The 21013-nt window shown below is 32.9% G+C and overlaps 1 protein-coding gene across 2 annotated transcripts in view; it reads left to right on the forward strand.

Moving 5' to 3' along the window:
• LOC129983799 (homeobox protein extradenticle-like) overlaps positions 1-21013 on the forward strand; it is a 307248-nt gene that overhangs the window by 246098 nt on the left and 40137 nt on the right. For both annotated transcript variants that reach the window (XM_056093436.1, XM_056093437.1), the window contains exon 3: positions 4065-4324. In XM_056093436.1, the coding sequence (XP_055949411.1) occupies positions 4065-4324 (260 nt within the window). The remainder of the gene's footprint in view (positions 1-4064; positions 4325-21013) is intronic.

Below are 21013 nucleotides of genomic sequence, written 5' to 3' on the forward strand. Positions count from 1 at the left end.
TCTGAAGTTAATAGCTTACGTACTTAGTCAAATAGAACCCTTGGTTTTATTTAGTTTTCATGGTTTACTCCTGGAAGCACTGTATGAGTTTTAACCCTTAAATGCATGATTATTTGTTTTGAAATTTAAAAAAAAATCGCTTATTATAGGAAAATTGTCATAGGTTATTTAAAGATAAGCCAGGTAATAATGTGGTATATTTATTTTGAAAAAAGATGTAGATTTTTGGCAACATACAGTATTTTCCAAAAATCTAGCTTGTATCTAATATAATTTTCAAATACAGCATCAAACATTGATAGCTTATCTGATAACAGATGAAAATTAATTTTTTAACAATTAGATAAATCCTTTATAGGGAACTCGACTATAGAAACTATCTAATCCAGTAACACACTGAACTTCATCACCCACTACATTCAAATGTACAAAAATGATATAACTTACACGCCAAAAGTATTATAAACTTTTTTCTTTCATACATGATTTATTGTCTATGGTTATCAACTTGCGTTCTGAAATGGACACACTCGGGTTTTTGAATAAAATTAAGTAGAACTAGTTATAGACAATTGGCAACAATATGCATTTAAAGGTTAAAAATCACTAATTTATTTTATTAGTCAGACTCGAAATTATCTTTTGCAGCTAATTTTTTTTTAATATGCCGGTAATTTTGTGTGGATGTTTGTCCCCATTACTTACATTTTTGTAGTTTTTAGATTTCCTTTGCATGAATTGTTTCCTTTATTGATATTATTGAATTTAATAATATTATTGAATATCTTTTTCAATAATATTATTGAATATCTTTCTTTTCAATAATATTATTTTTCTTTTCAATAATATTATTGAATATTTTATTGTTATAAAATATTCAATAATATTATTGTATAATTCAAGTGTGTTTATTGGAAGCAGGAAAACTCACTTATTAATCTTGTGTATCACATTTTCTTCAGGATGCCACCTTTTTTACATAAATTAAAAAAAGTTGCCGTTTTGTTTCAGTTCGAATATAACATTTCTAATTTTGAAGATTTTTCTTTTAATATAATTTTGTCCCCTTAAGATTCTTGCGTGTTTATTTAAATATGTAAGAGGACTGTCCTTTATAAAAACTTTTTGTTTGCTTTAAAAAGAGGTGCATAACTTTTCTTAGAACTATTAATAAAAAATGTCATAAGAGAGTTAAAGTGAAATCAAGAAAATTCGCAAATAACCTTAAAATTTAGATTACACTAGAGAAGAAAAAACTGTCTTGGTTTTGTATTTATAAAAAAAAGCCTGTTTTTGAACGAGTAACAAAACATTGCTGTGACTGTTTTTTTTTATTAAAAAATGTATTTTTCTCTTTTATTTTCCCCCTCTCTTGCGTCCAAAAAATGTCCTTATAAAAAAAGTTAATTTTATCTTATTAACTTGGTGGCAGAAATTAATGGAAAAATTAATGTTAGTATTTTCTGAAGTGCGTTCCGGTGGAAAAACCGCAAGTTACGTACACTTTTGCTTCTTTTATACGGAGATTAGAAGGGAGAAAAAAAATCCCAATGTATAAAAAATATCTTTTTTTTTTTTTTTTATAATTCCAACCCAGGTATATTCTTTCTTTTCTCTCTCTCTCCCCCCCCCGCCGCTGCTCCTCTTCTAACATTTTTTAACCACCATATCATCCGAGCTTTGTAGAAATTAAATCTAACATACAAGGTGGATAGTATAAAAGTAGTATTTTTTTCGTCCTTTTCTTTTTTTTCTCCCTCATCTTAAGTTTTAACAGTTGGAATCAACGGCATGGAATTAACACAATTTTTTTTCTTCTCTTCGCATTTTTTATACTAGCGGAACTTGAGAAAAAATCTTATTAATGATAGGTGGGTTTTATGTCTGGGGAAGAAAAAAAAAACTTTTTTAAGCACATTTAAAAAAATTGATTATGTTCTTTGAGCTCAGGTAGCTAAGGTGCGCTTTTTTCTTAATGAAAGTAACGTTTATTAAAAAACTTTGCATTCTTTTTCTTCCTTTTTTTTTTTTTTTTTTTCATATTAAACCCCCACACGCTTCTCTGTTTTTTTTTAATGTATTTTTTTTCTGCGGCGTTTCTTCCTAAAAGATTAAAAACGCAGGAAGATCCCCGCAAACGCGTCGTAATGAAGTATTATTATAATTAGTGATCCTCTCTCACGCTCAAAATTACATCCGAAATTAAAATTTAAACGCATTGTTCGGATGGCTTAGAAATGGTGTGTCTCCTGTTATTTGTCGCTTAAAGGAATGTAAAGAGCGTTTCAGGTTCAGGAATAGGAGGAACAGGAGTTTTGCTACACCTATTAACACTCCTTAAATGACTGCGTACGAACTAACTTTATGTCACTGCTGAAAGTCGTTTAAAATGATCTCCAAAAGAACAGTCCTCATGTTTAAAGAGAGAATGTGCTTCAGTTGTTGTGGTCTATTGTTCTAAATGGTTATTTAAGTTGGCGATTGATTTCTAATATAAATGGAAATTAAATTTTTTCACTCAAATCTTAAGAGAGTTAAATGCAAATCTTAATAGTTCAAATAATGTTAATTTGAAGAAGGCATAAAAAAAAATTATAGAACTAAAATGTTTTTATTTTTAAAAATGAAGATTTTTTTTTAATTCGGATGCTTTTATTTTATTACGTGCAAATTTGCACAAGTAATCACTTTGGGAACAATATATTTTAAATCTTCTTCTTCTTATTATTATTTTAGAGTTATGATTGATTTAATAGTTCGAAATGTATCAAACAATGTATAGTTAACGTGGCCATAGATTGTATAGTACGCGAGTAAGGCTTTAAAATACTTCATAAAAATTACAAACTCACTCATTTCACCTAAAAACATAACTACTTCATAGCGAATTTAGAAAAATTTTGAGCTATTAATTGCTCGGAAAATTTGAAAGCCGGATTTTTTCCCCTTTATAATTTTTAAACGCAATTTGTGGCATGAGATATCTAAATTCAAAGACTTTGTTTCCATTAAAATGCATTAAAAAATATTTTTTAAAGAAAATCTTATTTAACGTATGCTAATTTCCCTTTTTATTTAGATAATTTTAAAAATAAACAATAAAGTCTCGGCAGCCTGCGAAATATGACTGTATAGAATTCCTCTATTTCCTCTTGTTTATTATTTCGTTTCATGAATCCAAATTCAAGCTGCGAAATTTGGTTACGAATCTGTGCTTTAAAATTGTTTTGAGCTAGTTTTTTTACAGTAAGATGGCAGTACATAGGAAAGCGTAAGGGGAATGATAGAATATCTTTATTTTAAAGAAGGAATTCCATGATTATTTTCTTTCATTATACGCTTTTACTACGTAAATTCTTCTCTATCTGTTATTTATTATTTAATATAAATGAGATTGACTATTTAACTGGATATTATGTAGAACTCTTCACATTATTAACCCATTCTAGGGCAGTGGGAAGTATGCTTCCCACCAAATTTATCAATCTTCGTATGAATTTATGTAGGTTGGCATAAGTTCTGACAAATTTTTTTAGAAAGACAGAAACTTAGATGCTTTAATTCTTTATTTTACACAAAATGATGTGTCTTGATTTGATACTTAATTATTAATTAATCAAATTAATTATTTAATTAGCTAAATGAATCCCTTTTTTTTTATTCTAATTTCAAGCCTAAAAATATTTTAACATAATATGACTAGAAAAAAATGGCCCTTTAAAGGGTTAACTTAAGTTGTCCCTGACTTTGAATGCATTTTTTTAGTGTTACGAAAAAAATGGGAAGGAGTGCTCACTTAAAATATTTCTTGATTCATCGATAAACCATTAAAGGTAAAGAATTTCTGTTGTATTTTAACAATACAAAATTTTTGTTCGAAATTAAAACTCTTGCATACATTAATTCAATTAATTAATTCCATGCGGTGATTTTCTGTCGATAATGACTCAGTAATTGACACATATTCTTTCAAAACATGAAATTATTTTTAAAAATAAACTCATTTGTATGCCGTTGTCGTGTTCTTGACTTAAAGGTTTTTTTTTTTTTTCTGTGTTTCTTAGTCCTAAGTCTTCGCAACACGCAAGAAGATGAGCCCCCCGACCCTCAGTTGATGCGGCTGGACAACATGCTGATAGCGGAGGGCGTGGCGGGGCCAGAAAAGGGCGGTGGGGCTGGGGCGGCGGCCAATGCGTCCGCGGCCGCAGCCTCTCAGAGCCCCGGCGGGCCCCAAGCCGAGAACGCTATCGAACACTCCGACTACAGGGCGAAACTTGCACAGATCAGACAGATATACCACCAAGAGCTAGAGAAGTACGAACAGGTGAGCTCGAATTTTTCATTATTAACATTTGTTATTTTACTTTATGAAAAAAAAAAATTCCAATTGTGTTTTTATGAAAGTTATTTCAGTCAATAGTAGTACACTAGTTTATTAGAATTTAGACAATTCTATGATTTACATTTACATTCGTTGATTTACGTTATATGTATCCTGATAAATATGGTGGTGTCTAAAGAATACTACTACTTGTTAATATTTTTTATAATGTTTTAATAAGATGGTATTATAATTTCTGTTTTCCTCTCGTGAAATGATACATTATTCTGCTTAAATTTTTATTTTATGAAAAACAACCAAAATACCAAATAATTTTTGTTATTTACAATGATGAATATGAAGCTGCATTAAATTCTAATTATTTCTGCTAATTTTTTTAAAAAGATTGGTACCATTGTTATTTACTTTCCGATTAAAGGGCCAGGGGATTAAATAAATGACTGTTGTTTAAATGTTACTTATTCTTTTTATGATAAATCGTATTTCTCAAGTCTATGACTTAAATTGTTAGCTTTAAAGCATTTATAAAAATAAAAAAAATCTTAAGAAGATTTTAAATGAATTTAAATTTATAAGATCAGAGAGAGAAAATTGAATCAATTTTTACCAACACAATTTATTTCACCTTGCACATTTGCAGGTATTAATAATATTGTCACAGAATTTTTTTCTTGCCCATTAGTGCATGCTGCCGACAATTTAATGATGCGAGTTGGCGAATATATCAGCTGGTGAAGAAAAGGAAATTAAAGCAATCAACCAGGTGGTTCAGAATCGAGTTCCTCAACCTGCTGATTCAATGCGCCTTTCGATTAAGTTTCAATAAAAAAGTCGCCAGAGGAGTTCCGGGGGCTTTTAAAAACCCATTCGTTGTCAGACGTTATTAGGCAAACAAGGTCAAAAAGACAGTCAAAACAAAATTGACTTTTAGGCATCCTGCCGAGCTTTACATTATCTTTTGTCGTGATGGCTAGCCATATAAGGAATGCTCCTAATGGCTATTGAAGACTATCCTGGGCTGCGTTTTCATTAGTGCCAACACTCCCTTGTATTAGCATACAAATTGGACCAGTTTATGACAAGCGAGGGCTTGCTCCAGTAAAGGTGTGGTTGTTCTTCGCAGATGTTCTTAATATTGCCTTCGAGGCCTCGCCCCATTGATTAGAACGACCTGAGAATTGTTAAATGAGGGAATGTCCGAGTATCGGGAACCTCAAATCGGAATTCTCCAGCTGGTCACCACCAAAACAGCAGGGGACCAACTAAGCATGCCAAAGACTGGAACCGAATTGATTTTCTTAAAATAATAAAAGAAAAGAAAATTAATAAAGTTAAAGCAATAAAAGTGAGTTTGTCCGCCCTTGTTTTAATGAGATAGTTGAGGGGTAGGTACGTTGTCACTTCGGTTTCGAACTAGCAACTGTCTTCTGGAATTGTCAGATAAATAAAATGAAACGAGAACTTGTATTTGGTTTTGTATGCTACGCCGATTTACATAGCTTTTCCCTATGATGATGAATTTCTACCCAAAAGGTAAACACAAATTCCTTAGGAATTCTTACTGAATTCGGAACACCTGATCTCGTGTGCGGACGCAATATATCCTCTTTGCTGAATTTTTTGTTTCTTCTTATCTTCTCAGACAAAAGGAAAACACGGAATAGCATTTGCTGAAACCAGCAAAAAGCCAGCAAATATTCTTTCTATTTTTCCTTTTCTTTTCGATAAGGGGAATAGGGAAAAAAAATAAGATTGGAAACAATGATGGGGCAGCTGGTCATCTTGTGGTATTAGATATCCCTCCCTTTTTGCAAAACTGCTGAGACATCTAATGATCAGTGTAAAACGATACGGAAAAACTCTAAACCCCGCCTCCCTCTGCCTATTTATCAATCCTACCACAAAACTTACCCAGAGATGGGCCCTGGGGGACCTGCACAAAGTGAGCTTTCTCCAGGGAGAATCGGATACGCTCTACTGGACACTCAATTCTCCGGTGACAGATGGCGCTTTTTTAAACCTAAAATCATAAGCACCTACCTACTCATGATTTTTAATGCGATATCCTTATCGTGAAATAATAATTTTTCTCTCAAACGGTCTTTGTAGGATCTTGTGATAATTGTATCTCATATTTCTTTTTTAATGAGAATTTCAAATGTGTATTTCGATATGTAGTTTGATACCTAATAAAACTCCTAATTGCTTTTTCCGCCAGTTCGATGAAAGAAAACCGTAGAAATTATTTGTTCAGTTTTATGAGTGTCTTGCCATTTTGTTGAACAAAGTGTCTGAATTACTGCACTTCAGTACCTTTTTTGTAATTATTGAGGATTGCAAAGTTCCAGTCAGGTTAGTTTTCAGAATATTCAGTTTATGGCGAGATTTCTGCTGTTTTTTAAATCATTTAGAAGAACAATAAAATTATATCTCTCTTGCATTTTAACTATTTCCAAAAGAATCTATTGAAAATAAAATGTGAATTCTGCCTTATAAATAGAAACCTCTTTGATTACATTATTTAAAATTAGATTGTATATTTGTCTTGCAGTTTGATTGTATATTTCATTTGAGATAATGATTTGAAATATCATACGAACATTTTAATAAACTCTGGATTGAGGTTCGTAATAGCAGTTGTCCTTCATGGAATTTTTCTTATTCATTGAATGTTATATTTGACTTTCAAAGCCACGCCTATAATTCGTTAACACAGCAATATAATTTTTAAATTGATATTTAACGAATAAGATCTTGAACTTTAAATCTCAAAATAGGAAATTAGATTGTACCAGCTCTCTTGAAACAAATCGGTTTTCGGAAAAAATGATAATCTAAAATTTGAAGATGATTAGTTTTTATTTATTTTTTCCCCCTTAGAAACGTAAAGAAATGTTTATTTTGTGTAAGAAAAGCCCTTTTTATTTTATGCCCTGTCTTGTTTTGTGAACGGTTCCCTGTGCTCCGAGGAGGATATTCTTTGCTTCCGCAAAAAGGCTTATCATGAGAAGAAATGTATGTCGGAAAATAGGGGCCGGGTAAGAAAGAAAAGGAAAGAGGATGAAAAAAAAAAAAAAAATTCAAACAGGTCGTATTCTACATTTGTTTTGTTTTCTTTATACATATATACGTTTTGTACGTTCTATCTAAAGGCCCGTATCACGTGTTACTACCGTGACAAGCTGTCCTACTAGCCAGCGCAGCGAATTTTCATTTCAACCATTTCTCCTATCCTCCTCTTTCTCTCAGAACGGGCAGGGGGTGGTGGGTCGAAGAATTGAAATGGCTCGTGGTATACACATATGAGGAGGAGGGGATGAAAAAAAAAGTATTATATAAAATGGGAAACGCAAGAAAAACAGTAAGGCATTTTGAAAGCTTTGTGAAGGAATAATGGTTTTCAGGGGGAGGGGGAAGATTTTAAAGGTGAAATAGTACTTGGAGAAGGGAGCGGATAGCCGAGGTAATGCATTCTTTTTCCTCCCCCACTCACCTCGGTGATACCAGATGTGTCCAGTTCTATGTATGACCAACAGGAGGTTTCTGGAATTTAGGAACTTGAATCCATGTGATCTGTTTAAATTTTTCATTTCCCGTTCCTGAGGGTGCGTCGAGGATTTTCCCCGACGTTTCTGGGGTTAAAGCCCCCCTTCCGCTTTTCCCCCGAGCCACTTTATTTCATACATTTTATCATCACCAGGATTTAGCAAATGCGATACACTACGTCTATTTTTCGTACTTTTCCACAACTGTTTTGGATGCAAACATACCCGTTTGGGGGAAGAGTCCTCATTCTTTTTAGCTTCTTTTTTTTTCGAAGTTAATGCAAGAATTCAAACAATCTCCTTGGCGAGAGGGTCCTAGAGCGCTTAAATTAATTTGAAAAATTACTTTATTCTAACAATAAAATCATATTAAAGTTTATAAGGATATTTTTCGTCAATTAATTTGAGAAGCTGAATTAGGAACTAAGAATATTATGCGAACTTCTTTGTTTTTTTAATAATATAATATCATAATTTACCAAAATTCTTGGATGTGCTTTACTGCTTGTGCGAGAGAAATACGTTTCGAACCCATGTGAAAAGATTTTTAGAAAAGCATTCCATTTCTGAAATTTCGTTGAAATTCAGTCAGTTTATGTTGGTTTAAAAATGCAATTTTTTCATCTTTGCCATGTGTGCTTTCCATCAGTGAGTGCGTTCATTTTATGCCACACCAGAAATGTTATCTCAGTATTTGAAAATCGTGAGAATATTTTAGAAGAAAAATTCTTTTCTTAGCAAAAAGTTATTTGATTTGCTATTATTAGGGTTGTACGATTGCACTAATTTCGTAAGTGTTAATTAAATAGTATTCGAATACATCTATGATTTTACTGAAAAGCAGTTTTAATCTTAAAGGAATTCTTAGCTGTATTTTAAATATTTAGTAAAAAAAAAAAAAAATGCTTGGCAAATTATTATGAATATTTGAAAATTTATACAAAAAAAATATTGTGCTATAAATGTTAGTTGGCTAGTTTTTGATTATAATATGCTCTAGACCCTTTCTGATGTTTTTTTAAATGTAAATTTTGTTATGTTACTGGTATTTGGACAAAAAAATATTTTACTAAAGAACGAAAAAAAAAAAAGCTTTAAGTTTAAATTATTTTAAACGTATACCACGAGCCATTGAATAAAATTTACCTGCACTTTTTTTTTTTTTTTTTTTTTGGCAAAGTTCTTATTTTTCTCAAAGGGAAAAAAAAAAAAAAGGCAGATGAAAGAAAATGAGAATTACGTTTTATGATGAAAGAAAATGAGAACTACGTTTTATGATATTTTAGTTGTAGAATTTACGAGAACAAACTACTTCATTTCTTTCTTTAACTTGAATGTGCAATTTTAATAGTAATTTAAATTATAAATTTAAGTTTTGTCGAGTTTTAAGGAAAAGACTCGGGATTTTCAAAGAGAATTTATCGTATGTTACATAATATATATATTTTTTTTTTCTAGAACATATTTTAACTATGTTTCGATTCGAAGTATTGATAAATACCGTTTCGCAAATTAAAGCATGATGTCCTTATTATTGAAAAAAATTAAACTATTTAAAATTTAAATCAAAGCTACGTTATATTGAATGTTGATTTGAAATTACTCGTTAAAACATTCAAGATTTCTTTGACCAAATCATGCATATAATTTTTACAGGTCCCGACAAAAGAAATCAGTTCTGGCAGATATTTCGAAATTTTGCATTATTTAAAAGCATTAAATATTTATCATTTAGTATTGAATGAAATTTGTATATCATTGCTAATATTAAAACCTAACCGGCTCTTTTTTTATTTTAATAAGTTTTCTCTCACCAAGCAAAATAATTTTTAAGGAGAAAATTCTTAAAATATGAAAAGGAAGGGGGAAAAAAACATTACATGTTTGTAAAGATCGGATCACCATTTCAATCGGCGCTGTATTTTATACATGTACTTAAATACCCGGTATGCTTTTGATAATTGAGTTGAAAGCATATCAATAATAAATGAGTCCTTGAGTGCCGATCTCACAGTTGGAGGCGCCCTGGGAATAAGTTTCAATTAAATCGAGCTTTTGAGGGAAGAGCTCTTTTAAAAATTTCAATAAACTTGAAATGAATCCATTGTGGGGAGGCTCAGTTAACCTAATATGTGTAATATCGGGTAAGAGAAAAGTTGTTTTTGCTCGGCCCGCAGTTTGGCATAAAATCAACTATGAAATATTCACGTCTTTTCTTACTTCACACTGCTCTTCCTCCGCTCCGGAGCCTTTTGCGACCGAACATAATGACATTAAGTCGAGTTTAAGATTGATGAGCCCACCTTACGCCCAAGAGGAAGGGTCGGAGGCCCGTTTTTGGCGAGATGGCGCCTTCTTTGGCGAAAGGGTTTTTCCCATTTTCTTCTAGTTTCATTCATTGAATCCAGGAACTACTAAATTAAATAAGGCAATTTAAACTCTTTTAATATGGAAGGGAAAATATTAAAATTTGATTAGAATACTATAGTCAAATTCAATTTTATCTTTTCCTTACTAAGTTTTAAAAATAAGTACATGGACTTATAAGTACATAAGCAATCTGTATAAATGAATACAGTTTCTCTATGAAAAAAAAATTAGCTCAAATTGAAGTTTTTATTTTCCTTTAAAAGCGAGGTTAGTCCAAAAAAGAAATTGTTAAGCTACGTCGCAGGTCGTTGCGTTCCGATATGTAGGAAACTAAAATAAAATATATATTTCATATACTTTTTACGAATTCATTTCTACCGAAATTAAAGTCGCTAGTAATATACGATTGACAGTGAATATTAGATCCTAATATGTCAAGTATTTGTAAACATATGGGAAATATATATATATATATTCAGAATTTTAAATATTTTCTGACGATACTAAATGTTTTTCTAACATATAAAGACATTTAATTTGTAATGTATTTTGCCTAATTGGCAAGCAGAATTATAACTTTTGAAACTATCTGAATTTCAGTAATTATTTTCTGTGTTTAATAAACTATTTTGTAAAAAAAAAAAAAAAAAAAAAAAAAAAACTATTTTTTGAAAATCTTTATATATTTTGAAATAAGTATTAAATAGTCTGAGATAGTATATTATATTGTATTTTCTGTACAGTTAATCATTAATCACTATTTTGAAAAGTATAGGAAAGCATGAAATGTAGCTGTCGATTTCTGATTTTTATAGAGTTTCCGTTTAATTGTTTTGGTGAAATATCAGGATATTCTTTAAAATCGTATTTCAAATAGTGTGTGTGTGTGTGTGTGTGTGTGTGTGTGTGTGTGTGTGTGTGTGTGTGTGTGTGTGTGTGTGTGTGTGTGTGTGTGTGTGTGTGTGTGTGTGTGTGTGAATGTTTTGTTTGTTTATTTATTCATTTTATCTTCCTTGTTTTCTTGGATTTTCTTCCCAAAAGTGATTTTCAAGTTAACTTCACGCTTTTAGAGCATAGGTTTGAAGTTTAAAAATTTGAAGATATGTTTTGAAGTTAATTGAATTTTTTTGTTTACATTTCGTATTAAGGTAATTTAATATGGCAATAAATTTTCTTTAAAATTTTTCTGTAACGAGTTACTTTTTTTTCTTAACGAAAAATCTTTATAGCTGGGGGGGGAGAGCAGCATGTCAGTACTTAATAGTTAAATTAATGAAAATTTGAGGTAGTTTTTTGCAGTTGTCTGTTTTGTATCAGATATACTTTTACAATTCTTAAAATCTGGCTTTTTGTTTTTGGAATCAAATTTGCGATGTAAAGTACGATGTGAAAAATCTGTTCTCTGCCACGTGGAAAATTGGCATTACTTTGAGGCACCTCTCTGTGTCGTTTGGCGCGACTGCATCTCGCAACCCAATCCATCCCGGCAACCCCCTCATCCCAATTGAGGTTCTTTATAAGCGCGCGTAAGGCGATACAGAAGATCGGAGGAAGAGAGAGAGCGCCAACGGGGAGACCTGATTATTATTATAGCCCCCTCCCCACTCCCGAGAAGAGGACGCAAAAAGCCGGACTTTTCTCCCCTTCTCCTCCTTAAGTCTTCGAATATCATTTTTAATGAATTAGCCCACCGTCCGCACTTAGGGGTGGAAAAATTTCCCCTTCTACCCGCAAGAACGATGCTAACTGATGAAGGTATAAAGATGTAAAACAAGAATATGATTAGCTCGCCGCAGCAGCGGGCTAGTTAAGGAAATTACTTCCCACAGCCACGCGGAATGAGATGGATATATATCTATAGCGGGAAGCGCCAGAAAGGGCTATGTATTAACGCTGCCTGATGATACTAAGTAAAGGAGAGAGAGGAAAAAGTTTTCAGAATTCTCTCTCTCTCTCTCTCTCTCTCTCTCCAATGTGATAATCTTTATGAGATTTGCAAACTCCGTATGTCATGTCTGCGTGTGTCTCGCTCGCCTCCGCGCTCATTAATAATGAGCTCGAAGGAAGTTTTGAATGAGCATCGCGCGAGAAGTGATTATTTTATGGGGGTTTTGGTTTTTCTTGTCGAAGAAAAGTACATGACCAGGTTTCGTTTTTCTTCTTTTCCCTCTTGATGGAAGAGGTTGTTCTTAAAAAATTAGTTTCTTTTTTGTGGGTGCCCGCGTCCTCGTGAATGATTCCGATCGTTAAAGGATGTGAGGGGACGAGGAAGGGAAAAGAAGAAAAAATAATAATAGTTCATAAACAAAGTCGGCAATGGGGTTTGTGTGGGAATGGCAGTTGTTGACAGGATTGAGGAACAAAGTTACTTTTTGGAAGAAGAGCATCTCAATAAGTCATGACTACCGAAAAGTTTTTCTGTCATTATATCGATGATAAATATCCTTTATGTTAATGAATCTCCGCCGTTGAACATTGATGCATCCTTTATATATGGTCACATGTTAAAAGTTATGATAGTGCATTTTCGAGATATAATAGTGTTAGTCATAGAAAAAAAAAGTAGATTTTTCTTTCTGAATTTATAGCGTGGCGCTATTCTCAAAGATGTATTATTGGATGCTTGATGATTAATCTGACATCTTTAATACATATTTTATAAAGAGCTTGGAAACTGCTGACAATCAACGGTGGGTGTCTTTCGAGCTTCATAATCTACTACATTGTTAAATTTTATCCCCCACCCCACCTCCTTCTTAAATATACATAAACTGAATCAATCACTGAAGTAATTTTTAATGTTTAGTTAAAAATAAGTTATCTTTTCATAATGATAATAGTAAATCAAACGTAAAAGACATTACTAATAAATCATTTGGGGTGGAAGGGGGAGGAGTCTTTTGAAAAGTAAAATATATACAGTGGGTAAAAAAAAGTTTCCGTACGCAGCTATGACTGTTAATAAAAGTTTAATTTTTGGCACAGAATATTTTGTTATGAAAATGAAAATTTTAAAATTGGTTTAACACAATTTCATTTATTATTTATGAATATTATAAAGGAAAAAATATGAAGAAAATTAAATACTTAAATCGAAAAAATAAAAAAAATGCCACTAATAAGGAACTAAAAAGTTTCCGTACGGTATTTATATAGTACATGAAAAACCTTTTTCATGCTGACCGACTTGCATTTAAGGATCGGTAGGCCTTCCTTTGGCCTTTTTCTCTTCTCTCAAATGTTGTGGCATAACCCCCATCAGATTTTTTGTTGTTTCTGGAGAAATACTACTCCAAATGTCTTGAATGACCCTTTTGAGTTCAACCTTGTTCTTTATGTCATATTTTTGTTACTTCACAACCAATTTCTTCCAATAAATGTCCTATAAGGATTAAATAGGGTGACTGGGGAGGGCTATGAAGCTGTTTTTTAACATGATAGAGATATTACTCTTGACAAATCTTGGAGGTGTGCCTAGGATCATTGTCCTGTTGAAAAGTAAAGTCCATTCCAAGGGACAGTTTTTCTGCATTGGTTAAAACATTTTGTTTTAGAATGTCAAGATACATGTACCTATCCATATTTCCATCTATAAAACATAAATTTCCGACACCAGCAGCACTTATATACCTTCGTACCATGTTCCAACTATCACCGTGCTTCACAGTTCCACATAAGTTCTTAAGTAACATATGAAATTTTGATTCCCTCCAGATCATAACTCGACCATCTGACCAACAGATATTAAATTTTGATACATCACTAAAAAGGACCGATTCTCAAAAAGATAGAGGCTTGCTTATATGCTTCTTTGTAAACTCGAGACTCTTTTTCTGTAGCAGAGACTTATAACAGGCTTCTTACTGGCTCCACATCCATTATAAACTTTTTAAATGATATTTCTCACAATTAAAATGCGAATTTAATGTTGTAACTAACCATTGAATCAGTTGCAAGTTGAGGTGCACTAATCTGAGGGATTATCTTGCACCTTACACATGATATTTCTTTTATGCCAGCTATTTAACTACGGAGTTCTTCCGGATCAATCTCTATCCTCAAATTTTTACACATCACTGTATCTTTCAATTATATACTGCCTGTAGACTTTGGTTTGCAAGTAATTTCACTGATTTTTTTCATAAATAATCCATTTTTTCGCAACCGAATCACTAACTCTCGAATGGATTTCTGAATTTCCATTTTAAGACGATCAGCGAAACATTGAAATTAAACAACTGTTGTTATGCCGTATTCTTCACTCTGACAAACCATCAAATGTCGAATATTTACTGTGGATTACTTGTAGAACACGTCAGGAGAAATTTGCTTATTGCGTACGGAAACTTTTTTTGCATGAAACTTCGTCATTTATCTTAAAAATTGCAAATGGACTTGATAAGTTTTGTAAAAAAGAGAAATTTATTATGAAACTCCCTTTTAAAGACTCGTATTAACATTATATAAGTAGTTTATAAAGATAAAAAGCAAAGATTAGAAATTATGCTAGTTTATTTTTATTTTAGTCTTCCGTAAGGAAACTTTTTTTACCCACTGTATATATATATATATTCGAAAATGACTTATTCTAATATAGAAATATAATTTTGGGGGATCAAGAATAAATGATTCTGCCAACATTTTAAACACAGAAATAGATGGAACCATACGAGAATGAAATAATGAAATGAAAAGTTTAACAATGTTTCAGCAATTGCCCTTACAATAGCTTTTGCTGAATTTTTTAATACTTGGTAAATTAACTTTTTCCAATATCGTCAATAAAAAAATATTATCCAGTGTAAAAATATGAATGTAGAATACAGAAGAGTCGATGCAAGTTACCTGATTTGATGATATTAAATATTATCACGAAGTTGTAAAGAACTACACCGTTAGTTTAAACAAACAGATTTATTAGAACGAAGCAACTCGCAACAGCATGACTGTGAACTTACCCATCACTGATAGGCTCAGCTTTTATACGCATATAGAATATTCGGAAACAATACAATTTCAATATTTAAGAAACATCTAAAACTTTACAGATCTTAGATTAACAATAGGTAACATTTTAAATAAAAGAATTCCAATATTGAGATAAAATATCATGGTTGGGTTTCGAACCATGGACTAGCCAATTAGAAATGAGATGCTCTGCCAATTGAGCTTCGGCGACTGCTAGTTACTGATTACTAGTATTCTGATTTGCGCGGCAATATTGTTTATTTTGTAATGAAAAAAAAATAAAATTGTTGGAAATAAAATTATTGGAAATTTGGAAATAAAATTATTGACCTTTATTGAAACTCGCCTTAAGAAATAAATCTTCCTAATTTAGCAATTGGTATTCATTTATTATTATTAATAGTATTATTGGCTCCTGTTATAGTATACAGTATAATTTATTGTATTATGAGGAATTTTTACTATTTTTTTCTCATACATATTTGATTTATTGTATAAATTGCAGGTTCAAAATGGTGCTTTGCATAATATGCAGTATTTGAATGACTTGTATGTGATATAAAGTGCGTTTAAACCCTTTAACGGGTACAAGCCGCTTTCTTTCAAAATTTATATTTTACGCTATAATTAGAGATATAAAAGCTCATTTATGACACACAAATTTCTTTTTATTTTGCTATGGCTGTTGTTTATAACAGGTGTGGTAACATATTTACCACCACACAATACAAACTATGACATTTTACTGACTTATTTAATAGAAAAATATGAATTACAAATAATTTCACAAATATACATTTTTTAAAACCATTTATTATTAATTATTTGAAAATTTAAAATATATTAATTATATTAAGTGGTTTTATACCACTTAATATATAAAAATATATTAAGTGGTAGAAAAACCAAATACAATGTACATTACCAAATGCATTATTTTTAATTTGAAACAACATAAAACAAGGAACTGCACTGGAACATTACATGTTGAATGATCCATGTTGACTTTCGCCCGTTTCTGGTTAGTTTTGGTGCTACAATGTTTGCAAGATATTTTAAGGCAGTGATAAGATATTTACCACCCCTTAAAAAGGGTTAACTCGTAAATTCTAGTGCAACTACAAATTATTTTAATAGAAGAACTTGCTGGAAGGTGACGAAAAGAGATCTTGAAACTCGATTTAGAAGAGTCCATATTGTCCGATCAAGTTACTTTTTTAAAAATAAAAATAAAAAAAGATTCTTAATAGTCCATTCCAGAAATGAACATGTGCGTTTTTATCCTCAGCGGAATGAAGAGCGAACATTCCTCGAAGGCTTTCATAAACAAAAAAAAAGCTAGTTCGTCCGTGGCTATTTACGACCGTCATGCCAGTTTATGGTCGCAGATAAGATGAAATCTTGAAGACAGTGATAAAACGATAAGATTTATTGAAGTTACTGCGACAGATAACAGCAAGTCATTTTCAACGGCTCCCCCTCCCTCTCCTTGCATCACCCGCACAGTACGCGAAACATAGTTTTCATGTGCACAAGAGGCAAAAGTAAAAGGAAAAAATTATAAATAAACAAGCAGCATATGAACAAGTCGCCCGGAGTTGTCTTTCCCAACCCCCCTCCCTTTCTTACGCACTTTCGTTCGAAAGACAATTCGCTAGGCTGGAAGGTAATCCTTAAATTATGCACGGGTCGCGTGGTTCATTCCGATTGTTTGTCTGAGTTATGGTGGTATCGCCTGCATTTATATAGTTCTTAAATCCTACTTAGCTCAGGTGCGATCGTTGTGTTGTTCTAGACGCAGGTCGCCTGCCTTGCAGCTAAGCTATTATAATAGAATGGATGATTCTTAATAGTGCGTATATCTAACACCTCATTAGTTTGGAATCATTTCGTTGTGATAAGAGAATTTTTTTTTTCTATCGTTTAGAATTTAGATATTTATTGATAGTGTTTTATAAGTTTTTAGGAGATGTTTTGTAATCTTGTGCAACACTTTATCTGTTGTTGTTAACGGTTATTGCTATGTTTCGACAGTTAAAAACATTTTTTGTTAGACAATATGAATCTGATTTAATTATAAGCATTTTTCATCTTCTTAAACATTTTAACTCGTCAATCAAATTATTTTAATAATTCCATTAAATAATAATTTCTACAGATTTTTGGCATAATTAGATTTACATATTACAGTATACACTGGTGTGCAAAACTTAAGAAACAGGTGCTTTTTTTACCATAACTCTACGAGAAATCATCTGAGAGACATGAAATTCAGAAATAAGAGACAGTACTTAAACGATAAAGAAAGCATAGTTGCCCAAAAATGAATGCAAAGAATGTAATATGGAATGGAATCAAACAAAAAAAAAGACTTTATTGAACTCGTAGTATAGCTACACATGATTGTCAGTCTAAGACGAAGAACAACAAGCAGATGTTCCTTAGTATGGGATATGTTCTCTGCTTACTGCAATGGTTGCTTCGTACCGTCTCTCCATAGTCAGCACCAGATTGTCCAACAGTTCTTGAGGTAAGAGTGCCTATTCCTCAATCAGCCTCTGTTTCAATTTTTGGGTGCCCCCCGGAGAATGTATCGTGACGCAAGGCGTCTCCCCAAAGCATCCTACACATGTTCTATGGGATTTAAATCAGGAGACAATGCTGGCTAATCCATTCGAGTGATATCTTCACTTTCCAGTAACTGCTGAACATCAGCAGTCCGATGTGGACGTGCATTGTCATCCATAAAAACGAAATCTGGTCACAGACGCACATGGGGGAAGGATCACCTCCTTACAATAGCGATCTCCGGTTACAGAACCTCTGTCGAAAACGTGGAGTTCAGTCTGCCTGTTCAGCATAATGCCTCTCGACGACAACTCCAGGACCATCCTAGCGGTCTCTTTTCCTGATGTTACTGGGCTGGAACCGTATCCCGACCTCTCTCTAAATCAACTGGTGCTGATAATCACTTGTGGCACTGAAACGACTTTAATTTGTAAAGAGGACACGACTCCATTGATGAGATGTCTAAGTTTTGTGCTCCTTACACCACTCTAAACGGTGTCACCGATGGCCAACCTTCAAAGGGATGCAGCATTCAGGACGATGTGTGGATAGGCCACCTTTGTGAAGGCGTCTGACCACAGTAAACTGCGAAACTTGTCACCCTGTTGGTGTACACAGTTGCTGATCAGTGACTCTTGCTGACTGGTATCGGGCTCTTTTCGTCTGTAGGACGATATATCGGTCACCCACTGCAGTTGTTTTCCTAGGGTGGCCACCACCAACCTTTCTAACAACTGTACCTATGGTTTGGAAGGATTTCCAAGCGCGCGAAACGACACTTTGTTGATTCTGAACTCTTCAGCTACACTCGTCAAACTGCGCCCCTCCTCCAGCTTTCCGATCATTCTTCTACGTGTGAAGTCGTACAGGTGATTTCTTCTAGCCATATTTCACGAAAGAGTTCACTTGCACTTGCAGCGAATATCTTTGATTGCGCCTCCGATCTTCCTTTCCTTGTAGTCTTGAGCTACGCGCGCCAACTGAACGCATTTTGCATACACTCACGTCGCTTATGATGTTTTGTGCAAGGGAATTTGCATACGCATCACCTTTGTACTGATCGCAATAACTCCTTTTCTTCAATTTCATAGCTACCTGTCTAAAATTTACATTGTTGCTTTAGTTTTGCTCACCAGTGTAGATTGTTTAACATGTTGAACATCACTCACATTCGCGCGACAGCAAAAGTTCTCAGTCAATGTAGAATTTGATGCGAGTGGAGCAAGCTTATATTTAGTTTATATCTCCTTGTTTTAACACAAGAATTGCTTATGATTCATTCATACTATCTAATTAGATATTTTCTTCTCTACTACAATTAGAAGAGAGCAAATAAGTAAGCATCTCATTAGATAGTGGTCCGAACGATAGGCATCAATCATGGAAGCGAACGTGTTAAATCTCCATTACTTATTTTCGTCATCTTAAATGAAATAGTACCTCCCTTCCCCTTACGTTAGAAGATAAAAAATTAAATGCAAATCACGGAAAAAATTAAATGCTCTTTCCAAAATCTGCGTACAAATGATGGATTTAAATAAAACTGTCTTAATATTCTGAAGAACCACCGCAGTGCTTAAAGCTAAATATAAAAAACAAAGCAGTCTACTTAATTATGTTCAACAAATTGTTAATTACATATCGACCCTGTTAATTACATATTGATAGTATTTTATTTGGGATTCTCAAAACAGCGTATCATATTATTACCTACTTTAAACCTAAAGCTATGTTTAACTTTTTATACTTCCATGCAATTTCGTCAATATTCACCTGACATCAGATACTATTAATTGCAAATTAAAAAAACAACTTAATTTAGAAATCGATTTTGTTTCGTGCTTAAAATCCTGTTGTCCGAGACATAATTAATTATGAGGCGTGGACTGCAGCGAAATGGAAGGCGCGTTTAGTAAAAGGCATTTAACTGCTACCAGTTTCTGAAAATGATTCCATCGATTATGTTAAACTCCAATCAGACAAACGATTTTAAAAGGTCTCGGTTTGCTTTCGAGCTCTTTTACAGAACAGATTTGGCGCCATTACGCTTATTATGTTTCTCCAAAAAACTATTCACCTCGGCTCTTTGTTGGTTTTTTTTTTTTTTTTTTTTTTGCGTAATCCTCGATCCGTTTCTGCGTTCCCATGGTAAAAAGAACCAGATAAAAATTCGCTCCGAAATTACAAGTATGGAAAAGGCTGTTAAAACGTATAATTTGAGATTGCTGCGGTCCCCTTTTTTTTTTTTTTTTTTTTTCCTCTCCCACTTTAATACTCTTAGGTATAACCGTCGTTATTATTGTTACTGTTACGTTTTGGTTTTGGCCTTGGGAAAAAAGAAAAAACTGGCTAGATAAGATGGCGGCCAATGGCAATCCGTTTAATTCCTGTGTTTTGAGCAGTGTTTAAGGCGGGATAATTGGCATTAATTTTCTCCGTCTGTGATTGGTTTATTATATTCGATCACGATAAACCTAACTCTTGTATATTCATCTCATCTATGTATTTTATAGATGGTATATCCTATATAGAGAAAGCACGGCGTAGAAATGATTATCGCAAATTGTGCCTACTTCGCACTGGGGAGGGGGGATAATTTCTGCTTCTGTCTGGGCGAAGGAGGGGGAGGGTATGCGTTCAAAATTGCCCGCTTTGATGCTTTCGTGTAAGTGTTTAAGTGGCAAGTTAAAATGTTTGATAGAAGTGATGCAATGTCAAGAAGAAGAAAAGGTAATGATTATAAACCGATCGATGTATTGCTTATACTTTTTAACGTTCCTGGTCACTTACATTTTGTGTAGCATTTTAAGTTAATGTTTATACTGTCTTTTGCAACTAGAATATGCATTAATTAATGCATTTGCTAATATTCTGCACAAAAAAAAGTTACAAAATTATATAGAGCTCATTCAAGTTTCATGAAAATCTGTCGAATTTGAGTTTATAAAGAAACTCGAATTGGCAATCAGTCCATTTTCTGTTGCATCCCGCGTTTTTCGCAGTTTAGAGCGTTTATTTATACGATTGCAGATTTTTATTATATTATTATCGTGTAATATATAGTATCAGTTCACTTCCTTTGAAAAATATTTGAACTTATTTGCAAGCATCGCATCTAAATAGTGATTTTGAAGAATGACGCAACTAGAGGGTTAAATGCATCGTCTTTTAATGTATGCAAGTGGTTAAATTTTACGGAAAAGATGTAGTGATTCAAGGT

This window comes from Argiope bruennichi, chromosome 9 (genome assembly GCF_947563725.1).
Source record: "Argiope bruennichi chromosome 9, qqArgBrue1.1, whole genome shotgun sequence".
In the NCBI taxonomy this organism is placed as follows: domain Eukaryota; kingdom Metazoa; phylum Arthropoda; class Arachnida; order Araneae; family Araneidae; genus Argiope; species Argiope bruennichi.